General features: G+C 38.2%; 1 protein-coding gene across 4 annotated transcripts in view; it reads right to left on the bottom strand.

The window, feature by feature from the left end:
• senju (UDP-galactose transporter senju) overlaps positions 1–16,163 on the bottom strand; it is a 344,839-nt gene that overhangs the window by 163,013 nt on the left and 165,663 nt on the right. For all 4 annotated transcript variants that reach the window (XM_070092211.1, XM_070092210.1, XM_070092212.1 and 1 more), the window contains exon 5: positions 5,459–5,644. In XM_070092211.1, coding sequence (XP_069948312.1) covers positions 5,459–5,644 — 186 coding nt within the window. The remainder of the gene's footprint in view (positions 1–5,458; positions 5,645–16,163) is intronic.

Genomic DNA, 16,163 nt, shown 5'->3' with positions numbered 1-16,163 from the left:
TATTGATGCCAGTGTCACTTAAGTAGTTCTATATTACTGATGCTAATGTTGCTCTTGTTATTGATGATAATATCGCTCATGTAGATCTATATTATTGATGCTAATGTTGCTCTTGTTATTGATGATAATGTCACTCATGTAGATCTATATTTTAAGCACAGTGCCCTCAAATATGTTGTGAGTGGTAAATTTTGACCAAGACATGAGTGTCTGTACAGTAAGTAAGCACAGTATAAATGCATCTTGCCCCCACACAGTGCATGATGGTACATGCAAGCCTCTGACTCTGTGTTTGATTTAAAATAGCAACTTTGAGATGATTTACAGAATAATTTTTATGATTTTATTGGACATTTCTTGTTATCAGTTAATGGATTGTTTTGGTCATTTTCTGAGAAGATGTAGCTTGAAATAGGTTTCAAAGTGGCAAAAATATTCGATTTTTTGGTGATTTTCTTGTGGCAAGACAAGGCTTCCCCCAATGGTTTGTTTTATTTGTGTTTTACCACCTTTGCTTCAATTACTGAGATGATATAAACCATGACCAATCATTCCTGGTTATATTTTATTAACCCTTTGACTGTCGCAGGCCCCTTTCTGAAACTGTCATTCTATGTCGATAAATTTTTGGAAAAAAAAGAAATTATTTTTTCTTATGAAATGATAGAGAATCTTTTCCCGATGGTAATGACACCAAAAGTACGAAATTTGGTCGAAAACTCACGGAATTACGCTCCTGCGAAGTTAGCGGTCTCAGCGACATATACACATTGGCGATTTCGCCGACTTTGAGCCCTGTTTTTGGCCAATTCCGTTGTTCCAGTTGACCAAACTCATAGCTATTTCTTTAGAACTCCATTTTTTCTATCTGTTGAGCACAAGAAACCACCCATTTACCGATTTTAACTACCCAATAAAGTGGTCAGAAATTGGCAATTTGGCCACTTTCATGCAAATTAAAAAAGATGCCAATTTCAAAACAGGGTCCAGAATAAGCAATGTAGACATTCTTGGCACTAAAATAACATATCCTCTGTTCATAAGTCACGTCTCTAGGCCCCTCTTATATTACTATTGCTTCTATTTTGATTTTTTATTCATACAAAAAAATACAAAATTTACTGTTATGCAGACTATTATATTATTATAAAAATGGTATAAATAATATCAGTGCACTAGTGAAAAAATATTAGACTCCCCAGTTGAAGTGTATTGGACGTGTGGTGTGATTTGCTTACTCCTGAACATTGGTAAAAATCGAACATTTCCGCTACTTAGAGTTCAACTTCAAGGTCGTTTTCATCATGAAAGTAATCAAAATCATCTCTATTCCTGTAATATGTTTTCCATTTTATCACCTGACACCATGAAAACGAGAATACAACAATAAATACTATACGAGAATACACCTCAAAGTCGACGTTTTAATAAAAAAAAAAATGTCAGTTTTTTTTTTTTGTCATTACGCACTGCGTACTGCAGGATTTTTTTTATGTGGTGCACACTGACCACACAGACCCATTCTCTCACATGTGGGCCTACCAGCTTTCTCCTGCTTGATTTGAAGCCGCTAGAATTTACGCGTATAAATACTTCAGAAACAGTGGTGCGTAAGACGTATATATACAACCAAAACAGTCAAAGGGTTAATCTGAGAAATAGAGTAAAAGTCTGATTTTTTTGAGACGATGGACTCAAAATGGAGAGAAAGTGTTATATAAGAAAGGCCTGGAAACATGTAGATCTACATTACTGACACGAGTGTCCATAATGTAAATCTACATGCCAGGATTAATATTAGAATTTATTGTTCTGTAAATGTAAAATATACAGCAGTATGAGTGAATGTTTTGTACAGTGAGTAGATTTTGATCTTTGAAGACTCAATTTGCATAAAGGGCCTTAAGATCTGGAATTTATTGTCTGAATCATCAAATGGTCCCCTGTCTGCCAATCAATTTAAAGCGATTGTTAAGAAGTACCTCATCTCCTTAACCCTTTCTGGGTCCGGACCCCTGATTTGAAACTTCTCCACAGGGTCCAAGAATTTTCAAAAAAATTTTTGCTATTTTTTCTTATGAAATGGTAGAGAACCTTTTTCTGAAGGTAATAAAACAAAAAGTATGACATCTGATGGAAAATTGATGAAATTATGCTCTCGCGAATTTTGCTGCATCAGAGATATTTACACGTTGACAATTTTGCCCACTTTGACTCCCATTTTTGGCCAATTACATTATTCCAGTTGACCAAAATTTTAGTTGTTTCGCTAGTATTACTTCCATTTTATCGATTGAGCACAAGAAATCACCCAATCAACTATTTCAACTACCCAATAAAGTGATCGGAAATTGGTAATTTGGCCAATTTCACACAAAGTTCAAAATACAGTGGATCCCCGGTTAACGATATTTTTTCATTCCAGAAGTATGTTCAGGTGCCAGTACTGACCGAATTTGTTCCCATAAGGAATATTGTGAAGTAGATTAGTCCATTTCAGACCCCCAATCATACACGTACAAACGCACTTACATAAATACACTTACATAACTGGTCGCATTGGGAGGTGATCGTTAAGCGGGGGTCCACTGTATTCCAATTTCAAAATAGGGTCCAAAATAAACAATGCAGGCATTCCTGGCACTAAAATAACATTTTCTCTGTTAATCAGTTATGTTTCCAGGGTTTACAAATGAATTCCATTTTTATTTTTTATTCAAATAATGAATTTTTATTCACATCAAAAAATAGAAGATTCATTGTTATGTAATATTGTAATAATTGTATAAATAATATCAGTGCATTCGTGAATACACATTAGATCCACCAGCTGACATGTATTGGATGCATAATGTTATTCATTTACTCTTCAATATTGGAAAAATAGAACATTTATGTTACTTTGAGCAAAGTTTCAAGCTATTTTCAGTACTAAAACCTATCAAAATCATCTCTATTTCTGTAATATATCTTCCATTCTGCCAAATGAGACCAAAAAACTGTGAATACAACTTTAAAAACATACAAAAAAAAACATTGTAAAATCACTGTTTTAATCCAAAAACACAGGTGCAGTTTTTTTTCTCATTATGCACTGTGTGCAGCAGGATTTGTTTTATGTGATGAACACTTACCACATAGATGTATTATCTAGGCCCAAATTTACTGCTCACAGCTTATCTGAATGAGCTGAGCTAATGGCGTAGAACTACAGCTTGGACCCTGGCTTCAAAGTCATAGAACCACAAGACGGACCCTCAGAGGGTTAATGCATACTTAAAATTGTAATACTGTTCATTTAGCTACCTCTCTTTTTTGTACACTTAAAAACTCCTACTTAATAACCCATGTCTAGTTCTTAACTAGTCTTAAAGCATTAGTATAGGTCTCCCTCCACATATGCGAGGGTTAGGGAATCAAGAACCTTATAAATGTGGAAAAATTGTGAATGTTTGGTGCCCAAATATATTGTAGGGAAATATAATACTGTAATAGCATTTACTAAGCCTAACAATACTGCTTCCTTAGTCTATTAAACCAAGAACAATCATAAAACACATGAAAACATCGTAAAATTTTGTAGTAGTGCCAGCCCTTTGGTAAAGAAGGTAAAAAAGACTATAGAATTCAAGAATGAACTCATAGCAGAGTACGAAAGTGGAGGAGGAAGAGAGAGGGGAGAATGTGCCTTCTTCAGTTATTCTACGATATGTATGATACTAAAGCAGCATGAGTCGATAAAGGCTATAGTGCCAGCCAAGCGATACAGTGTAGCGCTAAGAGTGTAGCAAGTAAGTTAAGCAATTAATCGATAGAAAAAGAACAGCACGAACCTAACTCCTCCAATGTTGTTGGAGTTATATAGGGCAACCGACAACACCGTCATCTCTAGTCTCTACTTCCTCCATGTCTCAGTGGCCCTTATACACCCAACAACACCAACACAACAACACTCGTGACATACTTAATGACATATTTTATTCAATCTAGAGTATATGTCATGTTTCTATGTTATTAATATTGTTTATTATGTCATATCAGATGAATTGTGATAGATAAATAAGCCGTAGAATTGACATTAGTGTCATATTGAAGGACTATCTTGTTCTATCTCCAAACACGCTCTGCCACAATTACTAACATATGTAATGACATATTTTAAATATGATTGTGCAGCTGGGAATTCGTGGATGTTCGAAGCCCACAAAAGTGGAAAATGCGAATGTTGAGGGAGACCTGTATTAGTCTGCCTGAAATGCACCACATGTTACCATCTTTCATTTGTGCCCAGTGGTTGATCTTATAATATTTAATGATGTATATTGCAATAAAAGATATTGGCCAACACTGTGTTCAGAGCACAAGTGAGACTGTTATCTAAGGAACAATAATTTATGATGATGCAAAGGTGTAAACCATAACTGAATTTCCAGTATAATATAAAAGGCTTGTAATATTAGTTATTACTGAGTGTGATTCCATATATAACTGATGTAACAGTGTTTCATAGTGCATATTTCTGTTGGAGGTGGAGAAACTTGAAGTGTAAGTTCTATACCACATTTTCAGATAATCAGTATTGTTTATACTCCACTGTGGTTTGTTGCACTAAAATAAAAAAATGATAATTTGAGAGTATTACAGCCTACTGAACTGATAATGAGTAAATTGTGGCTGTCATGGAGTCAGATCCCATGCTGCAGAAATAATAAACATTCTATATAAAATGTCATATGGGAGGTCAAGTGAGCTACAAGATGGCAGGGAAGTTCTGAAACTAAACGTTTGATAGTAAACCAGATAAATTATATTCCTGGTGCTTCATCACAACCTGTATGCTGACAAATACCATAGTTTAAGAATAAAGTGTTAAAAAGATTTCACATGGACTGCCTTGCTAGTACAGAATATCTTTTAGGTATAAACAGATAAAAGGTCATAATTATTATATGCTAAATGTTAACTAATTTTAAGTTACAGTACAGTAGAACCCCCATATCCACTGATTTGGTATCTGCAGTTTAAGTTATCTACTGTTGACTGTGGCCCAAAAATAACTCTTAATTTTACTTAATAATGGCCCCAAAGCGCAACAGTAGAGAAGCTGGTAGTTCTTCAAAGCCTAAGAGAAGCGATGAAGTGCTTCCCATCAGTGAAAAAGTGATAATTCTCCACTTACTGCATATATTTTATCAATTAAACTTTATAAGAGGTATGTATAGGACTCATATAATATAGGGTTTGCTACTATCTGAGATTTTGGTATCCACAAGAGGTCCTTGGAACTTATGTCCTGTGGATATGGGGGTCCTACTGTATTTGGATAACTGAACATCGAAAATTTAATAAAAATAAACATTTCAAAATACATATAAAGAGAATATTGCTAAAAACTAAAGCACAAAAAATAACAAAACCAATCTGTTGCATGCAGAGATATATAAGCTAAACAACATACCTGAACTAACATGAGGAATATATGAAGTGATACAACATTAGAAAGCAGTGTTGTCAATATGGACACAGTATGTGTGGGTGATACTTCTTCTTTCTTAATGGAACTTAGCTGCTTGATGACACATCCCAAGGTCAGGATGATCAAAGAAACCCACTGGTACCTGCTCAACTGCTTCTTGAAAACAACCTTTGGAAAGAGAATAACATTTTACAAAAGGTAATACTACTGTTAACAACATAACAGGATTGTTTTCCCTTAAGATTCGTAAGTGTGTCAGCAACAAACACTGAATTCTAGTTAGGCAACATAAAGTCTGTTAACTCCCTAGAAAGACTACAACAAATGCTGAATTATAGCTATGCACCCCAAAGTTTATTGTTGCAACCCCCAAGAGTAACTACAGGGCAGCCATCACTAATCAGGCAATCAGTAATCCGGCACTAATTTCAGCTAGCATAATTTCAAATTTCCGGGGTAGCCACACCAACCTGCCGCTACTGTTTGGTGGCACTACTTGCTGCATAAGTCATTCCAATTTCTTTTTCTCCATTTGTTATAACCTGTTCAATTTTAGCCCTAGCCATGGTTCTAACAAATAAAAGAAATGCTTCTCATTGTGTAAAGCACATACACCATACACTGTCCATAAAAGATCAGGTGGCTTTGAAGCCACTGTTGGTCGCCATGAGCTCAGCTCACTCAGATAAGCTGTGACTGATAAATTTGTGCCTACATATGAGAGAATAGGTCTGTGTGGTAAGTGTGCACTATATATAAAAATCCTACACAATGCAGTGCATAATGAGAAAAAAACTGCGATCATGTTTTTGGTGTAAAACAGCGAATTTGTGGTGCATTTTTGTATAATTTTTATGGTTGTATTCTCATTTTTTTTGTCTCAATTGATAGAAAAGAAGATATATTACAGAAATTGACATGATTTTGACTGGTTTCACAATGGAAAGTACAGTGGACCCTCAAGTTTCATCAGCCTCGACTTTCGTGAAATTCGACCTTCGGCAAGTTTTTTTGGAAAAATTTGGCCTCGAGCTTCATGAAAAAACTCGATGTTTCGGCTACCGTCCGGTGCCTGTCCGCCCGTGACCGCGCACACAAAGCCAGTCTCCCACACCATTCACGCTCAGTGTGCCATTGTTTACCAACACGTGACCATCACCCCGGAGGTTCATACGTAATAATCCATTGTTTTTTGTGATTACAACTGCTTAATAAGTCACCATGAGCCCAAGGAAAGCTAGTGCAAGCCCTTTGGTAAAGAAAGTGAGGAACATGATCGAATTCAAGAAGGAAATCATTAAAAAATATGAGAGTGGAGTGCGTGTTACAGAGCTTGCCAAGATGTATGGCAAGCCCCATTCAACCATCACTTCGATCGTGGCGAAAGGAAAGGAAATAAAGTGTGCTGTTGTTGCAAAAGGGGTGGATATGCTGACAAAAAGGAGGTCACAAATCCTTGAAGAAGTGGAGATGTTATTGCTGGTGTGGATTACTGAAAAACAGTTAGCAGGAGATAGTGTTACGCAGTCGATAATATGTGAAAAGGCAAGGCAGTTGCATGACGATCTCGTAAAGAACATGCCTGCAACAAGTGGTGATGCTTGTGATTTTAAGGCCAGCAAAGGTTGGTTTGAGAGATTTAAGAAGCGTAGTGGCATTCACAGTGTGATAAGGCATGGTGAGGCTGCAAGTTCTGACAAAAAAGCAGCTGAGAAGTTTGTACAGGAGTTTAAGGAGTGCGTAGACACTGGAGAATTCAAACCCCAGCAGGTGCTTAATTGTGACGAAACAGGCCTCTTCTGGAAGAAAATGCCAAAGAGGACCTACATCACGCAGAAGGAAGCGGCACTCCCAGGACACAAGCCTATGAAAGACAGGCTTACTCTCATGTTTTGTAGTAATGCTAGTGGGGATTTTAAAGTGAAGCCTTTACTGGTGTATCACTCTGAAAATCCCAGAGTGTTCAAGAAATATAGTGTCGCCAAGAGTAATCTGTGTGTGATGTGGAAGGCTAACAGTAAGGCATGGGTCACAAGGGGAATTTTCCTAGACTGGTTTAATGGAAAATAAATTGCCACTCAAGTGCCTCCTGGTAATGGACAATGCTCCTGCTCATCCTCCAGACATGGAAGAGCAAATAGTGGAGGAGTTTAGTTTCATCACGGTGAAGTTCTTGGCTCCTAATACCACTCCTCTCCTCCAGCCCATGGACCAGCAGGTCATTTCAAACTTCAAAAAACTCTACACCAAAGCAGTGTTTCAGAAGTGCTTTGAAGTGACCTCAGACACTGAATTAACCCTAAGAGAGTTCTGGAAAGATCACTTTAATATCCTCCATTGCATAAACCTTATAGGTAAATCTTGGGAGGGAGTGACTTCCAGGACTTTGAACTCTGCTTGCAGAAATCTGTGGCCAGATTGTGTACAAGAGAGGGATTTTGAAGGGTTTGTGGCTGACCCTAAGGAACCTATGCCAGTTGTGGAAACTATTGTGGCATTGGGGATGTCCCTGGGGTTGGAGGCGAGTGGTGAGGATGTGGAAGAGTTGGTGGAGGACCACAGGGAAGAGCTAACCACTGAAGAGCTGCAAGAGCTTCATCTGCAACAGCAACAGATCACAGCTCAGGAAACTGCTGCAGAGGAGGAGGAAGAGAGATGGAGGAAGGTGCCTTCTTCCAAGATAAAGGAGATTTGTGGAAAGTGGACTGAAGTGCAAACATTTATGGATGAACTTCACCCTAACAAAGCTGTTGCAGGCTGTATTGGCAACATGTACAATGACAGTGTTATGTCTCACTTCAGGGAAATCTTAAAGAAATGCCAGAAACAGACCTCTCTGGACAGATATTTTGTGCGACAGGGGTCCAGTGACTCTCAAGCTGGTCCCAGTGGCATTAAAAGAAGAAGGGAAGTAACCCCAGATATGGACTTCATACCTGAAGTCCTAATGGAAGGAGATTCTCCTTCCAAAAAATAGTGTACACCTTCCTAACCCCTCCTCTCGCCTTCCATCAACCCATAAGTTTTCAGTAAAGGTAAGTGTAATGTTATTATTATTTTTTTAAATGCATGTACTTGATTTCTGATTGTTTTCATTATGTAAATCTTTATTTAATTTGAAAAAAAATATTCTATTTTAATATTTTTGGGTGTCTGGAACGGATTAATTTTATTTCCATTATTTCTTAAGGGGAAAATGGTTTCGAGTTTCGTGAATTTCGACCTTCGGCGGGCTCTCTGGAACGGATTAATCACGAAACTCGGGGGTCCACTGTACCTTGAAATTGAACACAAAATATCAGAAATGTTCGATTTTTGCTGGTGTTCAAGTAAACAAATGACGTTATCATCCAATGCGTGTCCAACTGGCTAGTCTAATATGCAGTCATGAATGGGTTGACATTATTTACAATTATTACAATAATGCAGAAGTCTGCATAATAGTAAATCTTCTATTTTTTGTGTGAATAAAAATTCAAAATGGAAAGCAAGCATAATATAAGAGGAGCCTAGACACATGACTAATGAACAGAGAAAATGTTATTTTAGTGCCAAGAATGCCTGCATTGTTTATTTTGGACCCTATTTTGAAATTGGCATCTCTTGAAATTTGTGTGAAATTGGCCAAATTACCAATTTCTGATCACTTTATTGGGTAGTTGAAATAGGTTAATGGGCAGTTGCTTATACTCAATTGACAGAATAGAAGGAATACTAGTGAAATAGTTATGAGCTTGGTAAAGTGGAACAATGGAATGGGCCAAAAATAGAGTGTAAAGTGGGTGAAATCATCAATGCATAAATATTGCCACTGGGTTAAGTGTATCCTAACCTAATCACTCTGTAATCCAGCAAAATCACTATTCTGGCTCCCTACAGGTCACAGTGATGCCGAATTGGCAATGGTCAACCTATACAACAAACACTCAATTATTGCTAAGTAACCCTGAAGATTTATGTGTGTGTTGTCTACGACAAACACTGACTTGCTAGTTCTAGAATTGGCTTGCCATGGGTTCAAACCCTCCATCTGGTGAGTTGAAATGAATTATAGAAAGGCTATCCTAAGCTTGTAGATTGTAGTTCTAAAGCTAACAATATGAGTATTTATGACCAATACTTGCAAGAAAATAATCCTCACACAATATAATGGCTTTCATTTCATTGACAAAATGCTCGTCAGAAAACAGTCTCCTGCTACACTGAAAATGTTTGTGCTCAAACCATACTGTCAGTCAAACTATACCACGGGTGGAGTTTGAACCCGCGGTCAGAGTCTCAAAACTCCAGACCATCATGTTAGCCACTGGGCCAGCTAGCTTCAATAAGATTCATCCAACTAGGTATATTTCTACACCATAGGAAGGTTTGCATAGGCACCACAGTGTCCACAAATGCAAGTTTTTTACAGATGAATCTCCCACTAGCATGGCCGTGACGAACTCTAGCTCAAGTCCTCTCAAAGTCGTCAACATGACAGTTTGTTTGCAATCGTGTCATTACGATTTCATGAGTCATGTTGACGGCTTTGAGGGGACTTGAGCTAGAGTTCGTCATGGCCATGCTAGCGGGAGATTTGTCTGTAAAAACTTGCATTTGTGGACAAATTTAGTACTAGAAGGATAGATTCAAGCCCTATAGAACAGGGTACTGTTTATTTTTTTTCTAACTGTAAGGAAAAAACTCACTAAAAACAGTGTCTAGGTTTGAAATGCTGCTTAATTCACAGTAAAAATTCCATTGAATTGGACAAAAAGAAAAAAAAAAGACGATTTATCTCATCGACTCTTTAAGCGTCCAAGAGTGATAAAATGCATATACAGTTCACTCTTTACTTACCTTGAAATATTTGTGATCTTAATGTAGGGTCAGAGGTGGGTAAATGAGATAAAACAAATAAATGAGAGAGTACACAAGAGGGGACAGGTGTGGAGTTATGTAAACAAACCAGGCGGACGCTAGTTTTGTAAACAAAGCAGGTGAACATGTCTCGTTTGTGTACAAGTTGTCTCTATGTTGATAAGGTAGAATATATAAAGAGGAACACTCCCATTCTCATGTAACACCATTTTTAGAAGAAATGATGCTCTGAGTAAAGGCATACAAAAGGAATAATTTTCTACAGTTACCCCCAGTAACACATTTTCTCTTATGTTGGAGTAGTGAAATCATTATTCACTCGTACAAAGTGTCTGGCTACCACATCTCATATTCATGTTAATTTATTTTACTGTGGGGTGTATTAATCACCTTCATATGTTACGTATTGTGTTTATTATACAATTTTGAAAAAATATCATAGACTAATGAAAATGTTTATATTAACGTAATATACGACATTTAAAGAGACTCAGTGATTATTATTATTATTATTATTATTATTATTAATTATCATTACTAATATGGCATCTTGAGACATAAGTCACTCTTAATGATTTTAATGTGTACCTGCACACCATCAAAGTGCGTAGTTTATTGAGGTACAGGTATACATAAGAATAATTGTCAGAGTATATATAAAATATGAAAAAACTTTTAAAAACACTTCAAATTTTGGAGTTTCCAGACATAATGGAGAGACGTGGTGCTTACGGAGCTCACGGAGAATGTAAACAAACCAGTTGGGGCATGGTGATTGTATTGGAAAGCCACATGGGGAGCCGTATAGCGAGTTTTGGTCATACAGTGGTCCCTCAATAATCGTCCGGCCTGAAAGCCGTGCATTTCGGAAATAGTCCTGTTATTTCGTCTAAACATTGGCTCACAAATGGTCCGTTAACTTGCTAATCGTCTTTCGTCCTGGACGCGTACTCACGCTCTGAGCCGCCTCGGCCTCCCTTCCCAGCCAGTGTGCCATTGTTTACCAGTGAGCGACAGTCCCCTCACGTGTTCATATGAAATATTTCATAATATTCCATTGATTTTAGTGCTTGCAAGTGCTAAATAAGCTACTATGGCTCCAAAGAAAGCTCCTAGTGCCAAGCCTTTGGTAAAGAAGGTGAGAAATACGATTGAATTTAAGAAAAACATCATTGAACAATATGAAAGTGGCGTACATGTGGGTGAACTGGCCAGGATGTATAACAAATCCCGTACAACCATACATTCCATCATAGCCAAGAAAAAGGAAATCAAGGAAGCTGTTGTAGCAAAGGGGGTAAATGTGCTGACAAAAATAAGATCACCAGTACTCGAAGATGTTGAAAAGTTATTATTGGTGTGGATAAACGAGAAACAATTAGCAGGAGATAGTCTTATGATGTCGCTTATTTGTGAAAAGGCTAGGCAGTTGCATGACAATTTGGTAAAGAAATTGCCTGCAACTAGTGGTGATGTGAGTGAATTTAAGGCCAGCAAAGGCTGGTTTGAGAGATTTAAGAACCATACTGGCATACACAGTGTGATAAGGCATGGTGGGGCTGCCAGTTCTGACAAAAAAGCAGCTGAAAAATATGTGCAGGAATTCAAGGAGTACATAGAGGCTGAAGGACTGAAACCTGAACAAGTGTTCAATTGTGATGAAACAGGCCTCTTTTGGAAGAAAATGCCAAAGAGGACCTACATTACTCAGGAAGAAAAAGCACTGCCAGGACACAAGCCTATGAAAGACAGGCTGATGCTCATGTTCTGTGCTAATGCTAGTGGGGATTTCAAAGTGAAGCCGTTACTAGTGTACCATTCTGAAAATCCCAGAGTGTTCAAGAAAAACAATGTTATGAAGAGTAAATTGTGTGTGTTTTGGAGATCTAATAATAAGGCATGGGTCACAAGGGACATTTTCGTCAAGTGGTTCAATGAAGTGTTTGGCCCTAGTGTGAAGAATTACCTCCTGGAAAAGAAATTGGATCTCAAGTGCCTCCTAGTAATGGACAATGCACCTGCTCATCCTCCAAACTTGGATGACCTAATTCTGAAGGAGTTTGGGTTCATCACAGTAAAATTCTTGCCCCCAAATACCACTCCTCTCCTCCAGCCCATGGACCAGCAAGCCATTTCAAACTTTAAAAATCTCTACACCAAAGCAATGTTTGAAAGGTGCTTTAATGTGATCTCAGACACTCACTTGACCCTAAGAGATTTTTGGAAAGAACACTTCAGTATTCTCCATTGCATAAGCCTTATAGGTAAGGCTTGGGAGGGAGTGACTTCAAGGACTTTGAACTCTGCTTGGAGAAAATTGTGGCCAGATTGTGTCCACAAGAAGGATTTTGAAGGGTTTGAGGCAGCCACTGATGAGCCTATGTCAGTTGTGAACTCTATTGTGGCACTGGGGAGTTCCATGGGGTTGGATGTGAGTTTGGAGGATGTGGAAGAGTTGGTGGAGGACCACAACGAAGAGCTAATCACTGAGGAGCTGCAAGAGCTTCAGCAGGAAGAGCAACAGATTGCAGCTCAGAATCTTGCTGCAGAGGAGGAGGAAGAGAGATGGAAGAAGGTGCCTTCTTCAGAAATTAAGGAGATTTTTGAAATGTGGGGTAGGATGGAAAGATTTATGGAGAAACATCACCCTGAGAAGGATGTTGCAAGCCATATCGGCAACTTGTACAGTGACAGAGTCTTGGCCCATTTTAGGGAAGTTTTAAAGAGACGCCAGAAACAGAGCTCTCTGGACAGTTTTGCGAGACAGGACTCCAGTGACTCTCAAGGTGGTCCTAGTGGCATTAAGAAACAGGGAAGAGAAGTAACCCCAGAAAAGTACTTGGTACCTGAGGTGTTGATGGAAGGGGATTCCCCTTCCAAACAGTAAATAATCCAATCTGTCTCCTTCTCCAGTCTTCCATACACTAAGAAGAATCGCCAATAAAGGTAAGTGTTATTCTGTTAATATTTCATTCATCATGTGCCATTGTATTGTTTATGTACTACATTTACATTTCATGTAAAAAAAAATTTTGTTTTAACCCTTTGACTGTTTCAGGCCCCTCTCTGAAACTGTCATTCTATGTCGCCAAATATTCGAAAAAAAAAAATTATTTTTTCTTATGAAAATGTTAAGATTATTTTTCTGAGTGTTTTAGTCCCAAAAAAAATTTTTGCCATCAGTACTTACGGAGATATAGAGGTGTGAAGTTTGCAGAAAATGAGCCGTGTATGGCAACAGCGGCGACTGCCGCTCACCAGGTAAACTTTAGTTTACTTGTATTTGAAGGTTTGTTGTTTTTTTCACTATTTTATTTTTTCACATAACTTATGTGGCCTATGAGACCAAAGTAAGGTGCAATGTACATATATACACTCGTTGTATACAACACAATAAGCACACAAACATAATTATCAATATATTGTTTACAAAACTTGTTTACAAAAACAAACAATACAAAAATTTTTTTATTACTATTGTTCTATAATATATATACCAATATACAGTGGACCCCCGCATAACGATCACCTCCGAATGCAACCAATTATGTAAGTGTATTTATGTAAGTGCGTTTGTACGTGTATGTTTGGGGGTTTGAAATGGACTAATCTACTTCACAATATTCCTTATGGGAATAAATTCGGTCAGTACTGGCACCTGAACATACTTCTGGAGTGAAAAAATATCGTTAACCAGGGGTCCACTGTATAGTCACTGGACATATTCCTAGATGTTCTGCAGCTTGTGGAACTCTCTGAAACATGGTGTCATACACAGTGGTGTTTTACACTCCTCACACATAAAACCAGTGTGTATGCATTTTTGTGGACTTTTTTTTTTATGTGCAAAGACAAAACACCTTCTCTGAGCAGTTTTCTGCAAAGTATTAGCAGGCAGTTGTGTTATGTAGTTATCCTAGGTAAATGGTGGTGTGTCATCATTCCTTCCATCCTACTTTCCTGATGACACAGTCTTGTGGCTCTCTGAGACAGAGAGCTAGACTGATAGACAGGGAGCTTGACAGACAGACAAATAGACAGATAGAAATGTTTGTGTACCAGCAAAAACAAAGGGAGGGCGATGTTTATCTAATCTTTCCTTATCAGCTCCACCCTCGTTTACGCTCATCAAAGTCAGCTCTTATCAGATGTTATCTCCCCTTATCTTGTCACTGTCATGGAGTGGACTTTTTTCATGCCTCAAGGGAACATTCTTCTTCTTCTTCTTCTTCTTCTTCTTCTTGTACTTCTACTTCTTCTTCTTCTTCTTGTACTTCTACTTCTTCTTCTTCTTCTACTTCTACTTCTTCTTCTTCTACTTCTTCTTCTACTTCTACTTCTTCTTCTACTTCTTCTTCTACTTCTACTTCTTCTACTTCTACTTCTTCTACTTCTTCTTCTACTTCTACTTCTTCTACTTCTTCTTCTACTTCTACTTCTTCTACTTCTTCTTCTACTTCTACTTCTTCTACTTCTTCTTCTACTTCTACTTCTTCTTCTACTTCTACTTCTTCTACTTCTTCTTCTACTTCTTCTACTTCTACTTCTTCTACTTCTTCTACTTCTACTTCTTCTACTTCTACTTCTACTTCTTCTACTTCTTCTACTTCTTCTACTTCTACTTCTTCTACTTCTACTTCTTCTACTTCTTCTTCTTCTACTTCTTCTACTTCTTCTACTTCTTCTTCTTCTTCTTCTTCTACTTCTTCTTCTTCTTCTACTTCTTCTACTTCTTCTTCTTCTTCTTCTACTTCTTCTTCTTCTTCTTCTTCTCCTCCTCCTCCTTCTTCTCCTCATCCTTCTTCTCCTCCTCCTTCTTCTCCTCCTCCTTCTTCTTCTCCTCCTCCTTCTTCTTCTCCCCCTTCTTCTTCTCCTCCTCCTTCTTCTTCTCCTCCTCCTCCTTCTTCTTTTCCGTCTCCTCCTCCTCCTTGTCTTGTGTGCGAGTGTGTGGCTTATAACTGTTTTGAGTCAGGAGTCTGCAGCTGTCAAAATGACATATTGTCTCATTACTCACTCCCCCTCCGGCCTGTCAAAACAATGGGGGAGGATGCTGCTTCCCCTCCATTCTATCTAATTATCTTTTTCCCTCATTCTATCTCTTTCAGTCTGTCTCTCTTTCTATCTGTCTGTCTATCTCTGTCTCACAGGTACACATAAATACAAGTATACATAGTGTAAATTACCTAGGATAACCCAAGAAATCCAGACAAAGTGCTGTACTCTGCTTGAAGATGTGAGTAAACGTGATGACACAGTCTTGTGGCTCTCTCTGAGACAGAGAGCTAGATGGACAGACAGGGAGCTTGACAGACAGACAAATAGACAGACAGAAATGTTTGTGTACCAGCAAAAACAAAGGGAGGGCGATGTTCATCTAATCTTTTCTTATCAGCTCCACCCTCGCTTACGCTCATCAAAGTCAGCTCTTATCAGATGTTATCTCCCCTTATATTGTCACTGTCATGGGGTGGACTTTTTTTTTTTCTTGCTTCAATGGAACAATATTATTACATCTTCTTCTTCTTCTTCTTCTTCTTCTTCTTCTTCTTCTTCTTCTTCTTCCTTCCCCTCCTCCTCTTCCTCTTCCTCCTCCTCTTCTTCTTCCTCCTCCTCTTCCTCTTCCTCCTCCTCTTCCTCCCCTCCTCCTCCTCCTCCTCTTCCTCCCCTCCTCCTCCTCCATTGCTTTTGGTTTCAAACTCCTCCAAATCATGAATTTGATCTTCACTGACACTTCCATCTGTGTTAGAGCATCACTTGGAAAGAGAAGAGTCCCAGATTTGCTGAGGAATCACATACAGTGGACCCCCGCTTAACGATCACCTCCAAA

Source organism: Cherax quadricarinatus, chromosome 38 (genome assembly GCF_038502225.1).
Source record: "Cherax quadricarinatus isolate ZL_2023a chromosome 38, ASM3850222v1, whole genome shotgun sequence".
Classification (NCBI taxonomy): domain Eukaryota; kingdom Metazoa; phylum Arthropoda; class Malacostraca; order Decapoda; family Parastacidae; genus Cherax; species Cherax quadricarinatus.
The sequence above is the reverse complement of the archived record's forward strand: the minus strand, read 5'-3'. Positions and strand labels throughout refer to the sequence as shown.